The sequence below is a fragment of the Pteropus medius genome, unplaced genomic scaffold (assembly GCF_902729225.1).
Source record: "Pteropus medius unplaced genomic scaffold, Ma_sr-lr_union100, whole genome shotgun sequence".
Classification (NCBI taxonomy): domain Eukaryota; kingdom Metazoa; phylum Chordata; class Mammalia; order Chiroptera; family Pteropodidae; genus Pteropus; species Pteropus medius.
Window position 1 is genome coordinate 5907503 of NW_024340700.1, and position 18747 is coordinate 5926249.

Here is an 18747-nt window from a genome sequence, read left to right on the forward strand (position 1 = left end):
ATGGCCACATGTGGCTGAAACGGTTGTAGAGAATCGAGCGTAGCTCTGGGCGCCCGCTCACCTGTCCGCTGCTTTCACATTTTTGTCTGCGTTTCTCCTTCCTCCGCTGGCCTCGTCGCGCCTTCGGCAGGTGGCCGGCCGAGGTCCTGGGACTCCTGATACTCGACGATTCCGTATGCCACCATGGTCAGGCACAGGACTCCCAGGAGAATGTAGAGTTTGACGCTGACACACAGGAACGCGCTGTACCCGAACGCGATGACGAAGCCCAGGGCTTCTCCAAGGCGGTAGTTGGCAAAGGCGGCCTCCTTGTCCTTCTCAAACAGGACGCCGTAAAGAACTGGCGGACAGACAGCACGGGGTGTTATCGGGAGACCCCCAGAGAGGCTCGGTCCCTGGGACGCGCCCCCTCTGCCCCGCGCTCTTGGCAAAACTGGCAACTTTTTCATTTAAAGACCAGAATGATTTTATGCGGCAGACTACGCAGCACGTGGTGACCTTCTCCGGCAGCGAAGAGTCACCGTGCCCACGAGAACCAGACGTCACGGAACGTTAGCACAGGCGGCCGCGTGGGCAGCGCCCTCCAGGCCTCTGACCTGACCGGCCCGAGGTGACTTTCCTGTTCTCCCGGACCACCGTGGCCCCAGTGTCCTCCAGGCATGGGCATGGTCTCGTCACACCTGCCACACCCCTCGCTGTCCGTCATCCGTCTGGCCTCTCGCAGACGGTGGACTCGTGGGGCAGGGCCTGTTTGCACCCGGCATGGTGACCCCAGCGCCCCCAGGGGTCAGCAGAAGTGCTGACGGTGACTTTACGAGGAAAGTAGGACACCAACAGGTAAAACACCAACAGGTCACCACGCCCGGTCAGAGACCAAAAGACTCTCTCAAAGGTTGGAGCGGAGAAGTGGGGGGTGGTACGGAAAGCCACCTCAGGGTGACCCGGTCATAAACTCCGAGCCGGGCAGGTCAGGCTGGCAGGCGGCCCCAGGCCCGTCACTTATCTTTGCCATAAGCCATTGTCCCTGTGCATCCAGTCCAGGCACCTTCGAAAGGCCTCTGGTCAGCCCGCTCAGGGGAGCGGGGACCGTGTCAGGTGCCCCGCCGTCCCCACCCCGCTCTCTCCCGCCCCCGCGCAGTCACGTTCCTCACGTTCCCCCCTAATTCCGCACACGGAGAGGAAACCCGAAGTGCCGCCCTCCGGAGCATTCGCGACCTCGCGCCCCGTCACACGTCACCGTGATGAACATTCCCCACAGGTCCGGACGCGCTCGCGTGGACAAAGCGTCCGTAACAGCACATCCACGCGACGGGCCGTCCGGGCGGGCCGTGTGTCCTCTTCCGCCTCCCCGAAAGCCGCCTGGCGGGGACTCCAGGTCATAGGGCCACGCGACCCCAGACAGCAGGGACAGGGGCAGAGGCACCAGCTTTGTATGGTGGTCAAGTGTGGCCACGGGCGTCTGTCCCGCCGCAGTGGGACCCGGGTGCCCCACGGAGACGTCGCTCCTGGGCGCTGCCGTGGGGGGCTTCTCAGGGCTGCCCTCCTGCCGGGGCCTCGGGGTGAGCTGACTGGGGCTTCCCCACACTCTCGATTCAGCTCCCACCCTGCCCTGCACTTGTCACCTTTCCTTCTCCCTGCGGGGGGTGGGGGTGGGGGGAGAGGCCGGCCGGCCGGCGGCCAGCACGGGGATTGGGGGGGGCAGCAAGGTCTCCTGCGAGTCGGCTGATAAATGTCCGTGCCTCTTGGCGTTGGCCGCTCACCTGCTCACCCACGTGGGAGAGACTCAGGAGGGCGAGGCCACCGGGGAGGCCACAAGGCGATGGAAGATCTAAGATAAGATACGGTTTGAAACAGCACCTTTGCGTCTGGGCGGACGAGTCTGGTCTGAGCACTCAGGAGCCGGTGCCCTCCCTGTCCGAGGGTTCACAGAGGCCCTTCCAGAGGGAGGGGAACGAAGAGAGCCCAGTGACCAAATCTGGGGGGGTCAGCTTCTCGGATTGTTCCAGAGACCTCGTGTCTCTCTTTTGAGAGTGACTCTTGAAATTGGATCCCAAAATAAGACTCGAGGGGAAAACATCGTAGCTGAGACCCTGGCTGAGCCACGGTTCATGTTCTGTGGCGAGCACCCGACTGCACCCTTGGCGGGTCCCAGGGTGAGGGCCGGTGCGCTCAGTGTCACGACTATCACAGCTGTGTGGCAGCTCCAGGCCAACGGTTTTGGTCCATAAGTTCGCGTCTCGGGGGATTTCAGGAGTAGAAGCTGGTGCTCCAAAGCCTCCCGAGCTTTCTCGTAAACTTAAACTTCCAGGGCCTCCGGAGCCTTCTGTGCTAAATGAAGAGCTCGACAGGCTCTGGTTCTGAAATTTGACCCCCGGTGGGGAGAGCCAGCTTTAGAAATGACCTCGGGACGTGGAGGGCAGAGGGAGCCCTCAGGACGGGAGGACGCGGGCTGGAGGCTGGTGGGAAATCTAGCTGGGCCTCTGGCTGCACAGCTGACGAGCATGGAGAGGACGCGCGGCCACCGGACGGGAGGCAGAGCCTGGCTCGTCCCTCCCCCGCGTGGCTCTGTCCAGAAGCGGCGGGATCAGAGCCGGCAGAAGGAGTATGCCAGGGGACCGCGACGTCGCCAACAGAGCTGCTTTTTAAGAAAAGGCCCAGAAAGGACTCTAGGGGCATCCACTTGCCCCATCTGGGAACACGCACGAGGGACGTCAGGCCCGGCCCGGAGGAGGAGGTGGCGGGGCCCGTCATGACTGACCCCTGAACGTGGGAACCTCGATCGCTGGTCCAGCCTTAAACAAAGACATGCTCTTCAGGAAACTACTCGTGATCTGGTTCCCATTTTAGTACAGACGTCGAGAAAGCAACACATCCACTGTGTCACATTCCAACGTTAATGGCGTGGTGGGCAGAGGAGAAAGACGCCGAAAACAAAAAGAACGTCCGCTAAGAACAGCACGTCAACACGTCACGCTTCACGCGTGTACGGAGGCCGAGCACGTAAATGCACGCGGCGCGCACGGCGGGAGCAGGTCTCGCTGGTGGAGAAAGACGTACGAGGCCGGTGTGGGGGACAGCGTGGGCCCGTGCCGCCGGGGCAGACGCGGGGGCACCAGTGCAGGCACCCCGCTTAACTCATACGCAGAGAAGCAGATGAGAAATAAGCACAGATGTGCATGTGTGTGTGTGCGCGTGTGCGGGTGTGTTCGTGCATGTGTGTGTGCACGTGTGCATTCATGTGTGCATGTGCACGTGCATGTGCGTGCACATGTGCATTCATGTGTGCATGTGTGCGTGCATGTGCATGCATGTGCAGGTGTGTTTTCGTGTTCATGTGCGTGTGCATACATGTGCGTGTGTGCATGTTCGTGCATGCAGGCATGTGCGTGTGTTTGTGTGCATGCGTGTCAGTCAGCATATGCATCTCCTTTGTCCACTGGGAGGGCCTGGAAGTGCTGTCACCCCTGCAGCAATGGCCACACCCCACTCAGGTCTCGGGCTGAACCCAGGAGCTTTGGGGAAACGGCCGATTCTAGGATGGACCTGGAACATTTTGTAGTGTGAGAAAGTAAGGAAGTTCTAGAAAAATGGATGAGGAAGTCAGAAGGACCCTGGCACCGACGCGAAAGGTTCCCAGTGGCCGAGGCTGGAGGACCGGGCAGTGGAACACAGGCGCGGGGCTGGCCGTGACTGAGGCCAGGCGGACACCGGCCCCTGTGTCCGGCGTGCAAGTCACCTGAGGGAGTGGGGGAGGGACGAAGGGTCCCCGTGGAAGAATTGCACGTGATTCGCGCACACGCTGCTTCCAGGTGACCCGTCGCCTCCGCTTGCTCGCTGGCAGGACGCGTGACGGGAAAGGGAGAGGCGAGCTCCCAAGATGCCGGGTCGACCGGCGCCCGAGGTTCACGCCATCAGCGGTCAGTCATGTGCTGTCCGGTGGCACTTCACCCTGGGACACCCTCCCCAAACCCACAACCCCGGCCCAATCATGAGAACACATCAGGTGAACCCCAATTAACGAGCAATCTCCAAACTGCCCGGCCACACTCTTCAAAAGTATCAGGGTCCCGAGAAACACCGAGAAACCGCCACAGGCAGGACAAAGGAGACGTGACTGCGAGATGCAACGTGGTGCCGGGGTCGGGTCCCGGGAACAGAGGGGCAGCCGCAGGGAAAGCGGAGAAATCCAGATAAGGCCTGAGGTCGGTTAGGTCACAAACCCACGTCCATTTCTTAGTTTCGACAGACGTACCAGGCTTTACAAGACATTAGCATCGGGGGGAGGCTGAGTGGACGGCAGACGGGAACTCTCTGAGCTGGCTTTACAACCTTTCTGTAAATGTGGAATTATTCCAAAATACAAAGTGTGTTTAAAAAGCAGGAAAGCCTGCCCGCAGCCGGACCTGTCTGCCTCGTCTTTCGGGGCGACGCCGGATGCCGACCGCTGTCCTCGGATGAGGGGACGCAGATGAGCCGCGAGGCAGTCCTGTCTGGTTAGAAAATGCGGCTTGTGTGAGCTGGGCGCACGTGCCCGCAAGTCTGGTTTTCTGAGTTTATCAAACTGGAAACAGCCCTTGGCAGCTGACAGGGCGCCGCAGTATTTTTAGACCAGACATCCTGAATCTTAAGTGCGGTGCATTGGCGTGTAAGGGTTGCTATGGCAACGCCCCGTCTTTCTTGACCTGTCAAGACCCATAAACAGATAGGAGTTCCTGCTGCGCCAAGGCCGGAGGACCCCTGGAGCCCGGGCACGCCCAGCGGGAGTCGCACAATCCCGGCCCTGGAGGAGGGGCTCGGGCCTCCCCAGTCCCTCCTGCTTCTGGGTGGAACGTGATTAGTGCTCCCACCGAGCCGGGCTGACGGTGACCACGGGAAAGGGGCTTAAACTGCGCTGCAGTGTATTCAGCCTCAGCCGCCCGGAGAGTGCGTGGCCCACGCATTTTCTAAAGCGAGAGACACTCAGGGGGACTCGAAATCCAGTTTGCTGTGGACAGAGAAGCAGGAAGGAGAGAGTGGCTCTTGGGAGGTGGCGAAAGCTGCCGAAGCGTCCCGTCTGGAGCTGCCGAGGGGTGCAGGGGTGCGGGCGGCGGGGAGCCGGGTCCAGTCAGCACCGCGGGCCAGGACGCAGGCCGGCGCACACCGCGAGCGGAATTCTCAGATGACAATTTTACCCAGCGATTGATCTTTCCTCGGAAAAAAACTACCTTTTATCTGTACGAAAAGACAGAAATCATCCTTCTTAAGTGAGCGCCCCCTCGTCTCGGGAGCCTTTCCACGTGGTCCACGGGCCCTCACGTCGCGTGGCACTGTCTTGACAGAGGCTCATGTCAGCAGCATCGGGGGAGCCAAGGCGACGCCTCCCGCGTCTCGGGGGAAGAAAACCAAACGTCTTCACCCCGACCGTTTGAAACGTCCAGAGAGTTATCGTGAGGAGTGTCACGTGGCTTCCTACAGCAGCCCTTACCTGGCTTCGTGTGTGGCCCTTTCAGAGTGGACGCGGAGGCCTGGGCCACCGTCTCAGGAGGCGGGCTGGCACGTGCGTGTGGCGTCCCCTGAAGGCCAGCTCCCGCAGGCGGGGGGCCGGCCACTGGCTTGTCATTCGGGACGGCAGGGGCCGCAGTGCGCCCCCGTGGCTCTCCTACCCCGATCGCTTCTCCTGGTAGCGACAGTGCGGCCAGCCGGGAGCCTAAGCCACTCCCTCCCAGGTCTCGACCTCGAGCCAAACACAGCAGATGACAGCGCGGAGTCACACACGCTTGTCACCTGGTTCAGAACGTCACGAAAGCCACCTGCATTACCGAGCCAGTGGAAACGACTGTGAAACCCAAACCTTTAAAATCCGACAGCATCGGCTTTGTTCGAAGGTGCTTTTTCAGCTGCTCCGAGCGGGCACCGGTGCAGACGTCGTGAGGAAGGGCGTGTGCACTGCTACGTCTGCCGCAGGGGCGGCCGGGCCCCCCGACCCTGAGAACGCGGGCTGGCGGCTCGTTCGTGCTTGGCCTGGCCCAGCTTCTGTCCCCAGGTGTCCCCCAGATAAGGTCTGAATGGCTACGGGGAAAAGGCTCCTTTCCCGGCAAACCCAGCTCTGAGCCCGGGGGTCCCGCCAGCCCGATTGCCAGGTGCACAGAGGGCGGCCTCCTGGGGCCTCTGACCCCCTCACCTCCCACGCTGGGCCATATGTGGGTCTGTGGGAATGCGGGGCCAAGGGTCCCCACCCTGCGCCCTCATCCCTGTCATTTTAAAGCCCTGCGGTGACCCGTCCTCCATGTGGTGCCACTCACAGTCTCTGCTTCCTTCCTCTCCCCTGGGGGCCTCACCCTGAAACCCTCTGCGCTACGGCTCGCCTCATGGCAGAAAACAGGACCCGCCAAAGGTGCTGACACTCTGGTCACACAGGTGACACTGACTTCCACGCCAGCCGCCCTGCTCCGCGTCCCACAGGGACTCTGGGTCTTGTGCCCGCCCCTCCTCCTGGCCCTGACCACCCGGTCCATCCACGACCAGCTCCTGCGGCCCTGCACGGCGTGGGGGACGGTGGCCTCCCTCCCACACTGTCCCCCCAGCTCGGCCGAGAGCTCGTGCTCCGTGGGGCGCCCCCTCCACGCTCGCTGAGGACGTCACCCCACCCTCCAGCATTGCACTGTGTCTGATGCCACCAGGCCCTTCTCCCCTGCGTCCCTGTCACCGACCTCCCGTGTGGTGTCTTGTCCCGTGAGACACCGATCACCCACGTCAAGCCTGCTGTCCCACGGCCCTCCTCGTCTCTGCTTTGTTGGGCGAGGCCCGCTGTCACTGTCCTGGACGTGGCAGCTGTCCCAAGCCTTGCTCTGCGCTCCCGTCCCCACGGCTGCAGCTTGGGCTGAAGCTGGACCTCGGGGTCCACACCCAGCTCTACCCTCACGGCTGGACCTCTGGGACCTCTGCAGGTGACCCTGTTTCTCTGCTCCGACCTGCGGCTGTCAGGTTCAGGCAGGACCAGTGGCCCCGGTGGGGCCGCGTGAGCGAGCGCCTCTCCTGACGGCTGCACCATCGCGTGTGTCAGGGGTGCGCTTTCTGCCCTGCTTCCCGCTGGCTCCCCGCGGGCCTGCTTTAGCTGCCCCTGTCACCATGTCACCGCACGGCAAACCCCCTTGGCAGCTTCCTGCTTCCGCCAGGCGGGCCGGCCAGCCTCTCTACCTCAGCCCTCAGCACTCCCCGTCTGCTGTGGCAGGGGTGTCCCTGTCCCCAACTTCACATGCTAAACCTGCCCCCAGTGTAGAATGTTGGGGGGCTCTGAGTGGTGATGAGGTTGTGCGGGTGGAGCCCCATGCTGGGATCGGGGCCCCAGAGACCCCCCGCCTCGCACCCTCTGCCACATGAGGGCATGGCGAGAGGACCCCGTCTGAACCAGGAGGCCAGCCCTCAGCAGACCCGGAGTCCGCAGCGCCCGACCGTGGACGTCCAGCCTCAGAACCGCGAGACGTCGTGACGTCTTCGTCCACAAGCTGCCGTCTGTGTGTGTCATTGCAGCGTCCAGAACAGCCGACTTCCCCTAAGCCCAGGCCCCGTCCCCTGGGCCACCGCGGCCAAGGCCTGGCTTGGGAGTGACCTCCCCTCCCGCCTGACTTGGCTCTCCTAGAGTGGTGACACCCCAGTGACCATACGCCTCTCTCCTGCCGAAGTTGCCTGTCTACCCCTTCACCCATCGAGACCCCCGGGGCCTGTGGCCTGTGCCTGGCTTGTGGGTGCAGGGAGCACCCCACTGCCTGGACAGGCCCCCCGGGTGGAAGCCACGAAGGCCTGACCTTCTGAGGGCGGGACGCGGCGGTCTTCCCGCCCGCATCACGGCTCTGATAAGTGCTGGGAGAAGACGCCTCGAGCCCAGGATGAAGCCGGAGCCCCTGCCCTCTGGCCCCTGCCCCCCTCTTCCCCCGGAGCAGGGCGTGCGGCTCCCAGGCTGGCAGGGCCTCGCCCACCCCGTGTCCCCCGCGGCTGCCCAGGCGGGGGGCTCTGAGCAGCAAACGGCTCTGTGCTGGACGCTGGACACTCACCGTTGTTCTGTGTCTGCCAGACGGCGTCGGCCACGCCCCAGAGACCGGCAAACACGAAGAAGACGGCCAGCTGGTCGGGGCTCGGCTTCCACAGCAGGAGGGCGACGATGCAGGACAGGTGGGTGACCGCGCCTGTGCCGGGCAGAGGGGGCGGCGCGGGCAGTGGGCGCCGGGCCGGCAGCTGAGCTGTCTTAGACGCGATCGCGTCGTGGGAAACCCTCCCCATCATTTGCTCCGTGGCTTCACCGCTGCTGCCCTGAGACACCGCACGCCGGCTTCTGCAGGTGGGGGCCGGCGGGGGACGCGGGAGCCGGCGTGGGACGTGGGTGGGGGTCGGCGTGGGACGCGGGGGCCGACACGGGCGTGCCTCGCGGAGCCCCACCGCAAGCCGGCACCTCCGGCCCGCACATTGACAGACAGGGCAGGGCCGTGGCTGATGAGCTGCACAGGAAAATGGCGTCTCGCCTCGCTGGGGGGCCCCAGTCGTGAGGGCTCAGACACAGCGAGAGCCGGCAGGGGGGGCTGCTTCTCCGTTAGGGGAGAGTCAGAGGACCCCAGATCCTATGGGCAGCAGAGGCGTGGGGAGGGGGAGGGGAGGGGTGTGGCCACCGTGGGAGCCGGGCCCTCCGAACAGGGCGGACAGGGAAGGGGGCACCAGCACAGCCTCCCCAGCCCCATCCCCCACTTCACCCCAGCGAACGGCCGCGTGACTCCTGCAGAATGCAGTGACAGAGCCGCCCGTGACACCCCAGGGACTGCTGGCTGGTGGGAAGCGCAGCTGCCTGGGGTCAGGAAGAGCAGGTGCAGACCAGGCTCCTGAGGCCGGGTGACCAGGGCCAGGCCCCCTGCCCCTCCCCGCCATCCCCTCGCCTGCCGGGGGGCGGGGGGGTGCCCACTCCACGGGCGGCGGTGAGGGAGGGTGCGGCACGGCAGGCAACGCAGGCAGCGCGTGGCCCTTGGTCGCCCGACAAGGGTTCAGTCCCCTGCAGGCTCAGACCCCGAGACCCTGCCTGGCGCTAGCGCTCTGCTGACACCCTCGTTTCCCGGGCCTCCCACCGCCTCTGATCCTGCTTCCTTCTCCTCCCCACAGAGGTAGCAGGTGACACGTGTTTAGCACGGAGTCTGTCACCTTCGGAAGGTCCATCTTTACGTGCCAGCTGAGTGCAGGCCGCGTCCTTCGGGGACCCTCTGATGCCGCCTTGCCCCGCAGCCGGAGTCTGCCCAGGGCGCCCTCGGGTCCTCGCACCAGACTCCACATTTACCCAACACGAGCCCTTGTCACCACCCTGCCATGCAGCAGCCCTGCCACGGGGGTCTTGCCTGTCCGAGGGAGGGACAGAGGGAGGGACGGAGGGAGTCGGGTAAAGCGCCCACCTACCGAGCATGTAGAGTGCCACCCGGCCCGTGTGCTGGGACAGCTTGCCGTACAGCTCGGAGCACAGTGCGTTGGTGGCCGAGAAGCAGATCATGACGTAGCCCACAAACTGGATGCCCAGAGCGCAGGTGGCGTAGGACTGCGGAGGGAGCACAGAGCCGGTCACAGCCCTCCTCAGGGCCAGCTTGGGGACGGCTCGGTGGGCAGCTTTGATCGGTGTCTAAGAGCGTTCCATGGGCGACAGAGTGTTCCATGGGCGACAGCTGACTCACGCACCGGCCTGACCCGCCAGCCCAGCATCTCTAGCCCCCCGTGGAGACCAGTGCTGACCAGGAGAGAGGCCTCTCCTGCCCCGGTCGGGCCGAGTGGTGAGCAGACATCTGGGCATGGGCCATGCTGTAGCTGTCGCTCACGCAGCAGTGACTGGACCCTTCCTGGTAGGGAGACCTTTGCCCCCAGGCCCACGAGACCATTGAAAGAAGACCGAGGGAGGGAGGGAGGGAGGGGTGCATAGGGCAGCGCAGTGGGGTTGAGGGCAGCGTAACAGGGGAGCGCTGGGTGCACGTCATCGTCCAAGCCCGCAGGGCGTCCCGCACCGGCGTGGACCCTCGTGCAAACGATGGGCACGGGGGATTGCGTGTGGGTGCAGAGTCACGGATGGTGACGACGCACCGTCTGGGGACACTGATGGCACAGGCTGGGGGCGGGGGCAGCAGCTGTGCGGAAACCCTCCGTACCCACCGCTCAATTTCGTTATGGACCTAAAACTGCCCTAAAAAATTAAAGTCTCAAAAAAAGAGAAGATGATGGAAACCACACGACGGGAATCTCAGCAGAGGACGAGACGGAGCTTCTGCACGGAGCACGAGGACACGCGGCTGGCCAGGGCGTGGCCAGCTCGCCACGCGTGTCCCCAGGCAGAGCCAGGGCAGGAGGCCCACGGCTCACGAGGGCAGGGCAGTGGCCGAGGCACGCGAGGGCGGCCGACGACAAGTCCGATGGGAGGGCCGTGTCCGAACGCCAAGCGGGTGTTGCTGTCTTGTCTTTGCTCTTCGGAGCTCTGAGACGCTCCGTCCAGGCTGTCCCAGGAGAAGGGGGCAGAGCAACCCCAGGACGCCCACGTGCCACGTGGGGGCGGGGCGTGCCTGCGCAGAGAGATCCGCACCGCGTCCGAAACGCCAGCCGGCGGGCGTCCCGCTCCTTCGCTGGCCGCCTCCTCATCTGGCCGCTCTACGCGGAAGGGAGAGGCGGGGGCACAGGGCCGGAACGTCTCCTTCCTGGACGAAGAGGCCGACCCGCGGAGAGACCTTGGCCTTGGCTCTCTCCAGCCCCCACATGGCCCGGTGTGTACCAAACGCTTTCTGGAAAAGGGGGTCTCAACACACTAATGTCCCCAGGTGGAATGCCATCCCTTCTGTGGCATTCCAGAAGGTTCTTTAGGACAGCATACCACCTGGGCAGGGGAAGTAGAGACATGGAAACTTGGTGACAGGCCACGAGGGAAGGTGACTGTGAGTTCTGACTGTGTCCGTCCAGGGGCTAAGGGCCATTCTGCCTGCTCAGGGTTCCTGCACCGCCTGCCGCCCCCAGAGAGGGCGCCCCCTATCCACGAAGCGGGCAGGCAGCGCCTGGGTCAGGGGCATTTAGGGGAGGAGGGTGATCTGAGTGGGTGGGGGACAATGCCTGAGAGCCACGTCCATTTCTATACGTGACGCATAGTTTAAAAGCGCGCGTGATAAGAAATGTGAATGCTGTTCGTGGATTTCACGTGTTTCCCTATTTTTCAGTAAGAATGTGGGGGAGATGCAGGTAAGCACCGCACGGGCAAATGTCATATGTGATGATCGGGAACAGCTTTGGTCCTGTCCCCTGGAGTCACGTCTCAAGCAAACAGTGTCCCCGTGATGTAGGACCGAGCTCGGGGAGCTGAAGGTCACCTGGCAGCTGAGATCTTGAACTGTAAACTCAGCTACCCTCGGGTCGAGAAAGACCCAGCACCGCACCAGGAGCTCGGGCACGTGGCCTGTGACACCCCCTCCGCCCTTCAGTCACAACACAGGTTGGGGCAACAGAAACCCGTTCTCTGTACGGCTTTTCACTTTCTCTTGTACCCACCGCGGTGTCGTCGCCCGCCAGGTCCTACCCTGGTGTAATCGCCCGCCAGGTCCTACCCTGGTGTAGTCGCCCGCCAGGAAAGCCTGTTCGAATCCACTGTACATCGGCAGCAGAATGAGGAAACGCAGACGTTTGTCTCCAAACAGCTTGAAGGTCGACAGTAAAGTGGACCGAAAAGATGGAGATCGGTTCTCTGCTTCGCTTTTCTGCGGAACGTCTCTTACGGGTTCGAGAAACAGCGCTACCAGCAGAACCGCCAGGACACCGCTTCCTGAAAGGCAAAAAAAAAAAAAAAAAAAAAATAAAGCGGGGCCGGCGCGGTTACAGCCCGGGGGCCGCTGGGCGCGGCTCGAGCTCATGCCGGCTCCCTGGGTCCCGAAGCGCCGCGGGAGGACCTGGGGGGGCGTCGAGGCACAGCCCGCGGCAGTGGCGCCGGCGCCTGGAGAAAAGACAAGCGCTCGATGGGCGGAGACGCGAGAATCCCCGAGGGGAAAGGCTGCGGCTGAAGCAAGGTGCGGGCTGCGCGTCTGCGGCCTCGGCGTCACCGACCACAGGTCCCAGCGTCACCGACCGCGCGTCTCCCGCGTCACCGTCACCGACCGCGCGTCTCCCGCGTCACCGTCACCGACCGCGCGTCTCCCACGTCACCGACCGCGCGTCTCCCGCGTCACCGACCAGCGTCTCCATTCACCGTCACCGACGCGCCTCCGTCTGACATGGCGTCCTCCGCGTCGCCCCCGACGCTGGCGTCTCCAGCGATCACCGTCACCCGACCCTTGGCGCCTCAGCGTCACCGACCGCGCGTCTCCGCGTCACCGTCACCGACCAGCGCGTCTCCCGCGTCACCGTCACGACCGCAGCGTCTCCCGCGTCACCGACCGCGCGTCTCCCACGTCACCGTCACCGACCGCGCGTCTCCCGTGTCACCGTCACCGGCTGCGGGAGGGAGGCCGCGAAGACATATTATTTCCATGCCCAACAAAGACATCTAAGGATCAAGGAAGACGTGCTGGCTTGTGGGGCAGGAGAGCTGGGCACAGGGACGGCGGCGACAGGGACTGTCCCTTTTTCAAAGTTCCTATTTTGAGCCCGCGAATGGGCTATTTACACGCACACACACGAGTAAGGAAGGAAGAAAGCGATCCACTTCCCCCGTGAGGAGACCCCTGCACTTCCGTGACTCCAAAGTCACGACAAAATTTCCTTCCGCGTCGTGCAGCCTTCAGGGAGCTACGCCTGCCTTGCCTCAGATCGAGGACTAACGTTTGTTTAGTCTTGTTTTCCCTTACGTGAACACGTTTTCGTTCCCTCCCTGTCTCCCGTCTCTGCCATGTGCTTCCCTCTGGCAAACGTGTCGTCACACACAGGGCCGGGGAGTCGCGGGCTGGCTCAGCAGCAGCATGGCTGCCTTTTCCTCCTGCCTCGGACCTGAACCTTTCAGAGCAGATGTTCATCGCTTATTCCTAGCTCGGCCACAGCAAAGGTCTGTCATCCTTGAAAGCTGATTTGCATGACTATCTCTTTACTGTGTCACAGCCGATGGGTACCTTTGGGCAGCCTGTGGCGTCCTTATGAAACCGTGACGTTTAGAGAGTGAGCCTCTTCCGAATCGTTTGCAGAGATGGTAGAAACAGCCCTCGCACGTGTCTCAGAAAACGGCGTCAACACGTTTCCACCCAGCGAAGCACCAGTTCACGTCTAAGCCTCCTTTCTGCAAACATGATCCCTCCCGATTCACGGTACCTCGGCCGCAGAGCTCACGGCCACCCGTCCTTCGAGCCGGCGACCAGGCCAGGCGCCCCAGGCATTCTGATCACGAAGCCCTCCAAAGCCACCCCGTCAACCGACTGCGTGCGGCCGCATGGCGAAGGCGTCTGTGTCCACTGACTGGCCACAGTCCCTTCTCCTCGGTCTCGCTCGGTGGGTTTCCATCACCCCACTAGGACCCAGCGCTCCCCCACCCTGGGACAGCGCCACACGGGAGCCTGTGACAGGCGTGTCATGGGGACAGAAGCCACATGTTTACTGGGAAAGGCCTGTGTGCCCAGAGTTGCTCTGTGACCCAGAACCTTCTCAAAGGCCACGAGTAGGGACATTGCTGGTGTTGTACAACTGACATATTGCATCCTGGAGAGAACGGCTTTGCAGAAGCCCTTGTTATGTGGACGAAGCTCAGAAATCCTGGAAAATTACTCCGAGGAGATGGTGTTCTCTCTCCTTTAGTCCATGTTTTCCCTTGGCTTCTTTTTGTCTTTGTGGCAATGTGGCACAAAGGAAAGAGACACACGAGGGCCCGTGGGAAGCCAGGATGCCAACGACAAGAGGCTCTCCATGGCACACACGCACACTGCGTGTTTCACGTGAACCGCGGACTTCAGCTGCCTCAGGCTGCTGGGTCCCCTGCTCTGCGTGTAACGTGCAACTGGGCCCGGAGGACACGCGGAAGGGGACCCGAGGACGCACGTGCTGGGGTGGCACGCAGAGCGCCTCACACAGAGTGTAACGGCGTAATGATGCCCCTTCCCACGGCCTCAGCTGTCCCTTGAGAGTGGGGTTAACTAACGAGTCCGGGGGCCAATCCTGTTCTCCACCTGCTTTTGCAAATAAAGCTTTATTGGAACAGGCCGTGCTCACTCGTGTGCACGTCATCCGTGTCTTCACGGCAAAGACAACACCGAATCGTTGCAACAGAAAACGCACGGGCCTCAAGCGGAAACATCTACCACCTGGCCCATCACGGAAGAAGCTCGCCAGCCCCGCTCAGAGCTCCGCCGGTCGCCAGCGGGAGGGCCTGTGCCTGGGCCTGCACGGCTGGAAGCGACAGCCGGAACGAGGACATGAGTGCCTCGTCTCTGCCGCAGATCCACCGGGCCCCGGGCTGTCTGCTGCATGAGGAAGATGGGGAGGGGCAAGGTTGAGAGGGCACTGGCCTGGCCCACCTCCCGACCTCCTCGGCCGGTGGTGGGGCGCCGGGACCCGCCAGGAAGACACACGGACAGCCCCGGTCAGCAGAAGCTTCGGAGCTGCGGGAGCCGCTGGGCCCCGGCCCCGCCCCGGCCCCGCCCCGCCCCGGCCCCGCCCCGGCCCGACAAATCGCTCTCAGTGGGCAGCAGTGGCCTCCTGGCGTCCAGCCTCTTCGCCCCGAGCCTCCTAGGAGCCTCCGTCACTCAGGACCGCCTCAGCCGCCCGCCCCTGCTGCTGCTGCTGCCACCTGGGGGTCCCCGCACGGTCTCCGTGCCCCACGGCTCGCTCCCTCCGCCGGGCCTTCCGCGTGGGTCGCCGGGGCTCCGGGCTGGTCCCACTACTCCCCGCGGCTTCTCCTTTCTCTCCCTGAGAACTTCGTCGGCTCCTGAGATTTCAGCCACCACCTAAAAAGGTGCCGCCACCTGCTCACCTGCTCCCGTCTCCGGCCCGAGCCCCACACCGTGCTTCTGACCGCTCAGGGGACACCAGCACGCCCGGCTGGACGGGTCCCAGACGGCACACCCGGGGTAGTTTGGCCGTCCCCTCCACACCCCGCGTCCAGGCCGTGGGTAAGCCCTCTCGGTCTGTGCTCTGAACCCCCGGGGCTCCCCTCTGCACCGTCCATAGTCTTCCTCCCCCGCAGATAGCCGCTCTCGCCCAGCTGGCTTCTCTGCCCGCCGTCCATCCGCGCCTCCACGCCATGCTCCACGGGGGGCTGTCCAGGACTCCGGCACAGTGCCAGGGCCTTCGTGACGGGCCACAACCGGCCACCCCAGCTCTGGTCACGACGGGCCACAGCTGGCCACCCAGCTCTGGCTTCTCTGTCCCCGCCCACACTCGTCCTCCAGCCACACGGGCCCCTGGCTGGCTGCTCCACCTGCTGTTGCCCCTCACGCCCCTTCTCTGCCCATCCTTCAAGCCGAGGCTCGGCTGCCGCCTCCTCGCCATTGTGGCCCTAAAACCCAGCTCCCAAGAAGAGGTGACCTCGGGCCAGCTGGAAACTCTGTTCAAGACACTGCGGCACCAGATGCTGGCTAGTGGGTGCGTGCACCTGCCTCCTGTGTGGGACTCGAAGCTGAAGGCGAGGTTCTATCTCACTGGGTCCTGGGCCACAGAAGTCTCGCCTATACCTGGCACACACTCGTGCTCACTTGCTTGGTCGCCATCAAGTGGCTGTTTTCAAGGGCTCGCTCAGCGCCTTGGGTTTGGAAGTGACTTTGAGAGGGACCCGAGTCTCACCTTGGAGGAGACACTGACGGTACACGTGGCCTCCCTAACCTCTGGCCCAGTAGAATGCTGGACCTGGTCCCACCAAATCGACGTGTGCTAGACCCTCGATCTTTAAGAAGGAAACGTAGCAAGATCTCCGTGAATTCCAAATTCAAGAATGACAAAAAATAGATTTAAATTCCCTTCAAAATGGTAAAAACAAACAAACAGAAACTTTCAGGTACCCCCTTCAGAGGCCTGTTAGCAGACCAGCAACACAAACACTTCCCGTCCGGGCGAGCTTCTGGAGATAAGCTTCGTCCTGCCCTTAGCTCTAGGGCCACTTTTCATGATCTCCCCGAGTCTGCGAGCCCCGGCCGTGTCGTGGCCAGTGACCGAGGGGCCCGGGGCCTCGCTGACCACAAGTGATGGGTGTAGAGAGCCCCAGGCCCACCCGCTCCAATATATTCCTCAGAAAAAGACAACAATTTATCAAGATTCGAGATTTCCAGGGTCGCTTGGACATAGTTGAATTACAAGTAGCCACCGGTGCCGCCTCCACCGCCCTCCGATATGGCGTCCATCAGCCCCGCGAGGCCACGGTGGCCATCATGACCTGGCAACAGGATTTACAACTGAGATAATTCACATTTAAGTAAGAACATGTGGCTAACGGCTACCGTATCGGACCGTGCGGAGGTGGAGCCACAGGAAGCGGTCGGTCGGCCCCGGTCAGCTAGCTGTGTTTAATTTCGTGTGAAAATCCCCGAGTGTGAGCACACCGCAGGGACTCGAGACGCAGGGAGACGTCCTCCTTCGGGAGACGGACTTCCCCGACTCAGGAGGGACTAGGGTTTTGCTTTCCGCGGACTCTGCCCGGCGCCTTGGGCCCGTACCTGTGTAGATGCCCAGCAGGGTGTAGATCAGCTTCTGGGGGACACGCTGGGTGCTGTTGGTGGGCACCTTGGCCATCAGGCAGTCCCTGGCCCCACAGGACAGGAGCTGCTGCTCGGGGATGGGCTCTGTGAGGTGGAGGACACGGGCGGAATGAGAGGTGGGAACCAGCTGGTCTGGGACGTGAGGGACGGCGTGCCCAGCGAGAAGGGGCGTGGACACGTGCGCCCGGGGCCGGCGTCACGGTAACTCCGCGTCACCAAACGCGGCTTGTTTGACCAAGTGCGTCAAAATACGCTCCCCCTGGGGCACATGTGCGTCTTCTAGAGTCTAAGACACTCTGGACAAATGCACAGTAAATGCTGGTCTCTTGTTAGATTACCTCCCTGGCATGAATGAAAATTCTCAGCCTTTTTAAATGAATCAAGAATAAACATAGCAGGAAGAACGGGTGTCGGGAGGCCGGTTCCTTTTAAGATTCATCTGTATACAGCTCCATAACTTCGCGCAAGTTATTTCTCACTCTTTCTAAACGTTAGTTTCCTTATCTGTCAACAGGACAAACTTTGAACTGTCACATCTTAGGAGAAAAAGGGGAAGAAGGATTTTAATTACGGTTTCCCAGAGGCTCGCACACGGGACGGAGGGCGCAGGGCCGAGGAAGAGCTGGGCCTGTAACGGTCAGGAGACTTAGCACGAGGGTTCCCGAGACAGTGGAAGAGCTTTACGCCCTCCACTCCTGGTGTCAGCGCTCAGACGCCGAGGGGTTCAGGCATAAAGCAGCTACACGCCTTACACCCAGGTTGGGCAAAGACAGACGTGTTAAAACGTCAGTCATCACACGCTCAGTCGGGGAACGGGCGAACGGCCTCCTGCGTCACACGCAAAACGCTGGCCGAACCTGTTCTTAGACAGTCAGCCTAGAGCACAGTGTCGACTCCCGGGGCCCGTTACCGTGAGTGGGCAGCTGGCCGAACACCAGCGACGAGATCAGGTTGCCCCACACGCCTGACGACTGGAATATGAGGAAGAAAATGCCGAAGTACCGGTTCACCACGTCCCTGGCGACTCTCCCCGCCTCCTCCGCCTGCACGTTCCCCATGAGCGTGAGGTAGGTGCCCTGGGCCGACCACAGCGGGGCTGCCCCGAGCCCCAGCAGGATGGAGGTGGGGATCAGCGTGTACCTGTGGGCGGAGGGGACACGTAAGGCGCTCTGTCCCTGCAGCCCTTCCCTCTGCCTGGGGCGAAGAGAGCGTCATCGCGTTTACGGCTTCGTTAGGTTGATGGATTCACCGGCAGACTCAGATAAATGAGCAAAATCAGTGTCTTTTCTGGTTCAGCTCCATTTGCAAGAGCGAAACGCAGCACCAGGGAGCTGCCGTGGGCTGGGGTGACGAGGAAGATGGTGGTTTCTAGGTGTTTCTAACAGCATCTAAAAACGGCTGCTGGACCGATTGATTCCCGCCCTCCTCAGTGAGGACTTTGCATGAAAACTCAATGGAAACAGGAAGAGGCCTGTGACGCCACGGCAGCCAGCACGTTGTGGGCGGCCACGGGCCGTCCCTCAGACAGGCTCTGGGTATCTTAGATTCACCCCCGTTACCAGGCAGAAAACACTGGGGTGCAGAGGGAGGAGGAGGTGGCCCAGCAGGGGGATGGAGCCCCGATACTGGCCTGCCCAGCCCCCCAGGGAGCCGGGGTGAGCGCGAAGCTTGGGCCAGCCGGTCCGTGTCTGAGCAGAGCAGCTGGCCCTGAGCGAGGACCGGGCGCCGTGCGGGCCGTACCAGCTGGCGTAGAAGTTGCCCAGGGAGAAGGCCACGTAGCAGCTCATGGAGGCGACGATGGTCCACTTGCAGCCCAGCGTCCTGATGAGCAGGGGCGGGAGGAGCATGGAGGACAGGAGCACGGCGCCGTACAGGGTGCTGAGCACCGTCACCCCCAGGCCCTCCTCACTGTACAGGCTGCTCTGTGGGGACAAAGCGCCCTGCTCAGACGGCCACCCCGGGAGCGCTCCGCTCCACTCCAGTGTCCCCGGGCGGCCTCTTCTCCCCGAAGGCCTGTGGGAGGAAGGGCTGGAAATGCTGAAGGAAGTGTCAGCTGTGGCAGAGACCCCAGAGGGAAAGCAGACCCCACGGGACGCCCGCTCCACGGCGGGCAGAG

At 62.7% G+C, this 18747-nt stretch overlaps 1 protein-coding gene across 3 annotated transcripts in view; it reads right to left on the reverse strand.

The window, feature by feature from the left end:
- UNC93A (unc-93 homolog A) overlaps nt 1-18747 on the reverse strand; it is a 23103-nt gene continuing 4356 nt past the window's right edge. The window contains exons 2-8 of one of the 3 annotated variants that reach the window (XM_039881546.1): nt 18372-18553; nt 17542-17771; nt 16590-16715; nt 11577-11791; nt 9409-9544; nt 8031-8162; nt 1-340 (exon numbers count right to left, since the gene is read on the reverse strand). In XM_039881546.1, coding sequence (XP_039737480.1) covers nt 75-340; nt 8031-8162; nt 9409-9544; nt 11577-11791; nt 16590-16715; nt 17542-17771; nt 18372-18553 — 1287 coding nt within the window. In that variant the 3' untranslated portion in view covers nt 1-74. Of the gene's footprint in view, nt 341-5180; nt 5714-8030; nt 8163-9408; nt 9545-11576; nt 11792-16589; nt 16716-17541; nt 17772-18371; nt 18554-18747 lie in introns of those variants that run through there. The other 2 variants (XM_039881537.1, XM_039881555.1) reach the window with 2 other exon arrangements.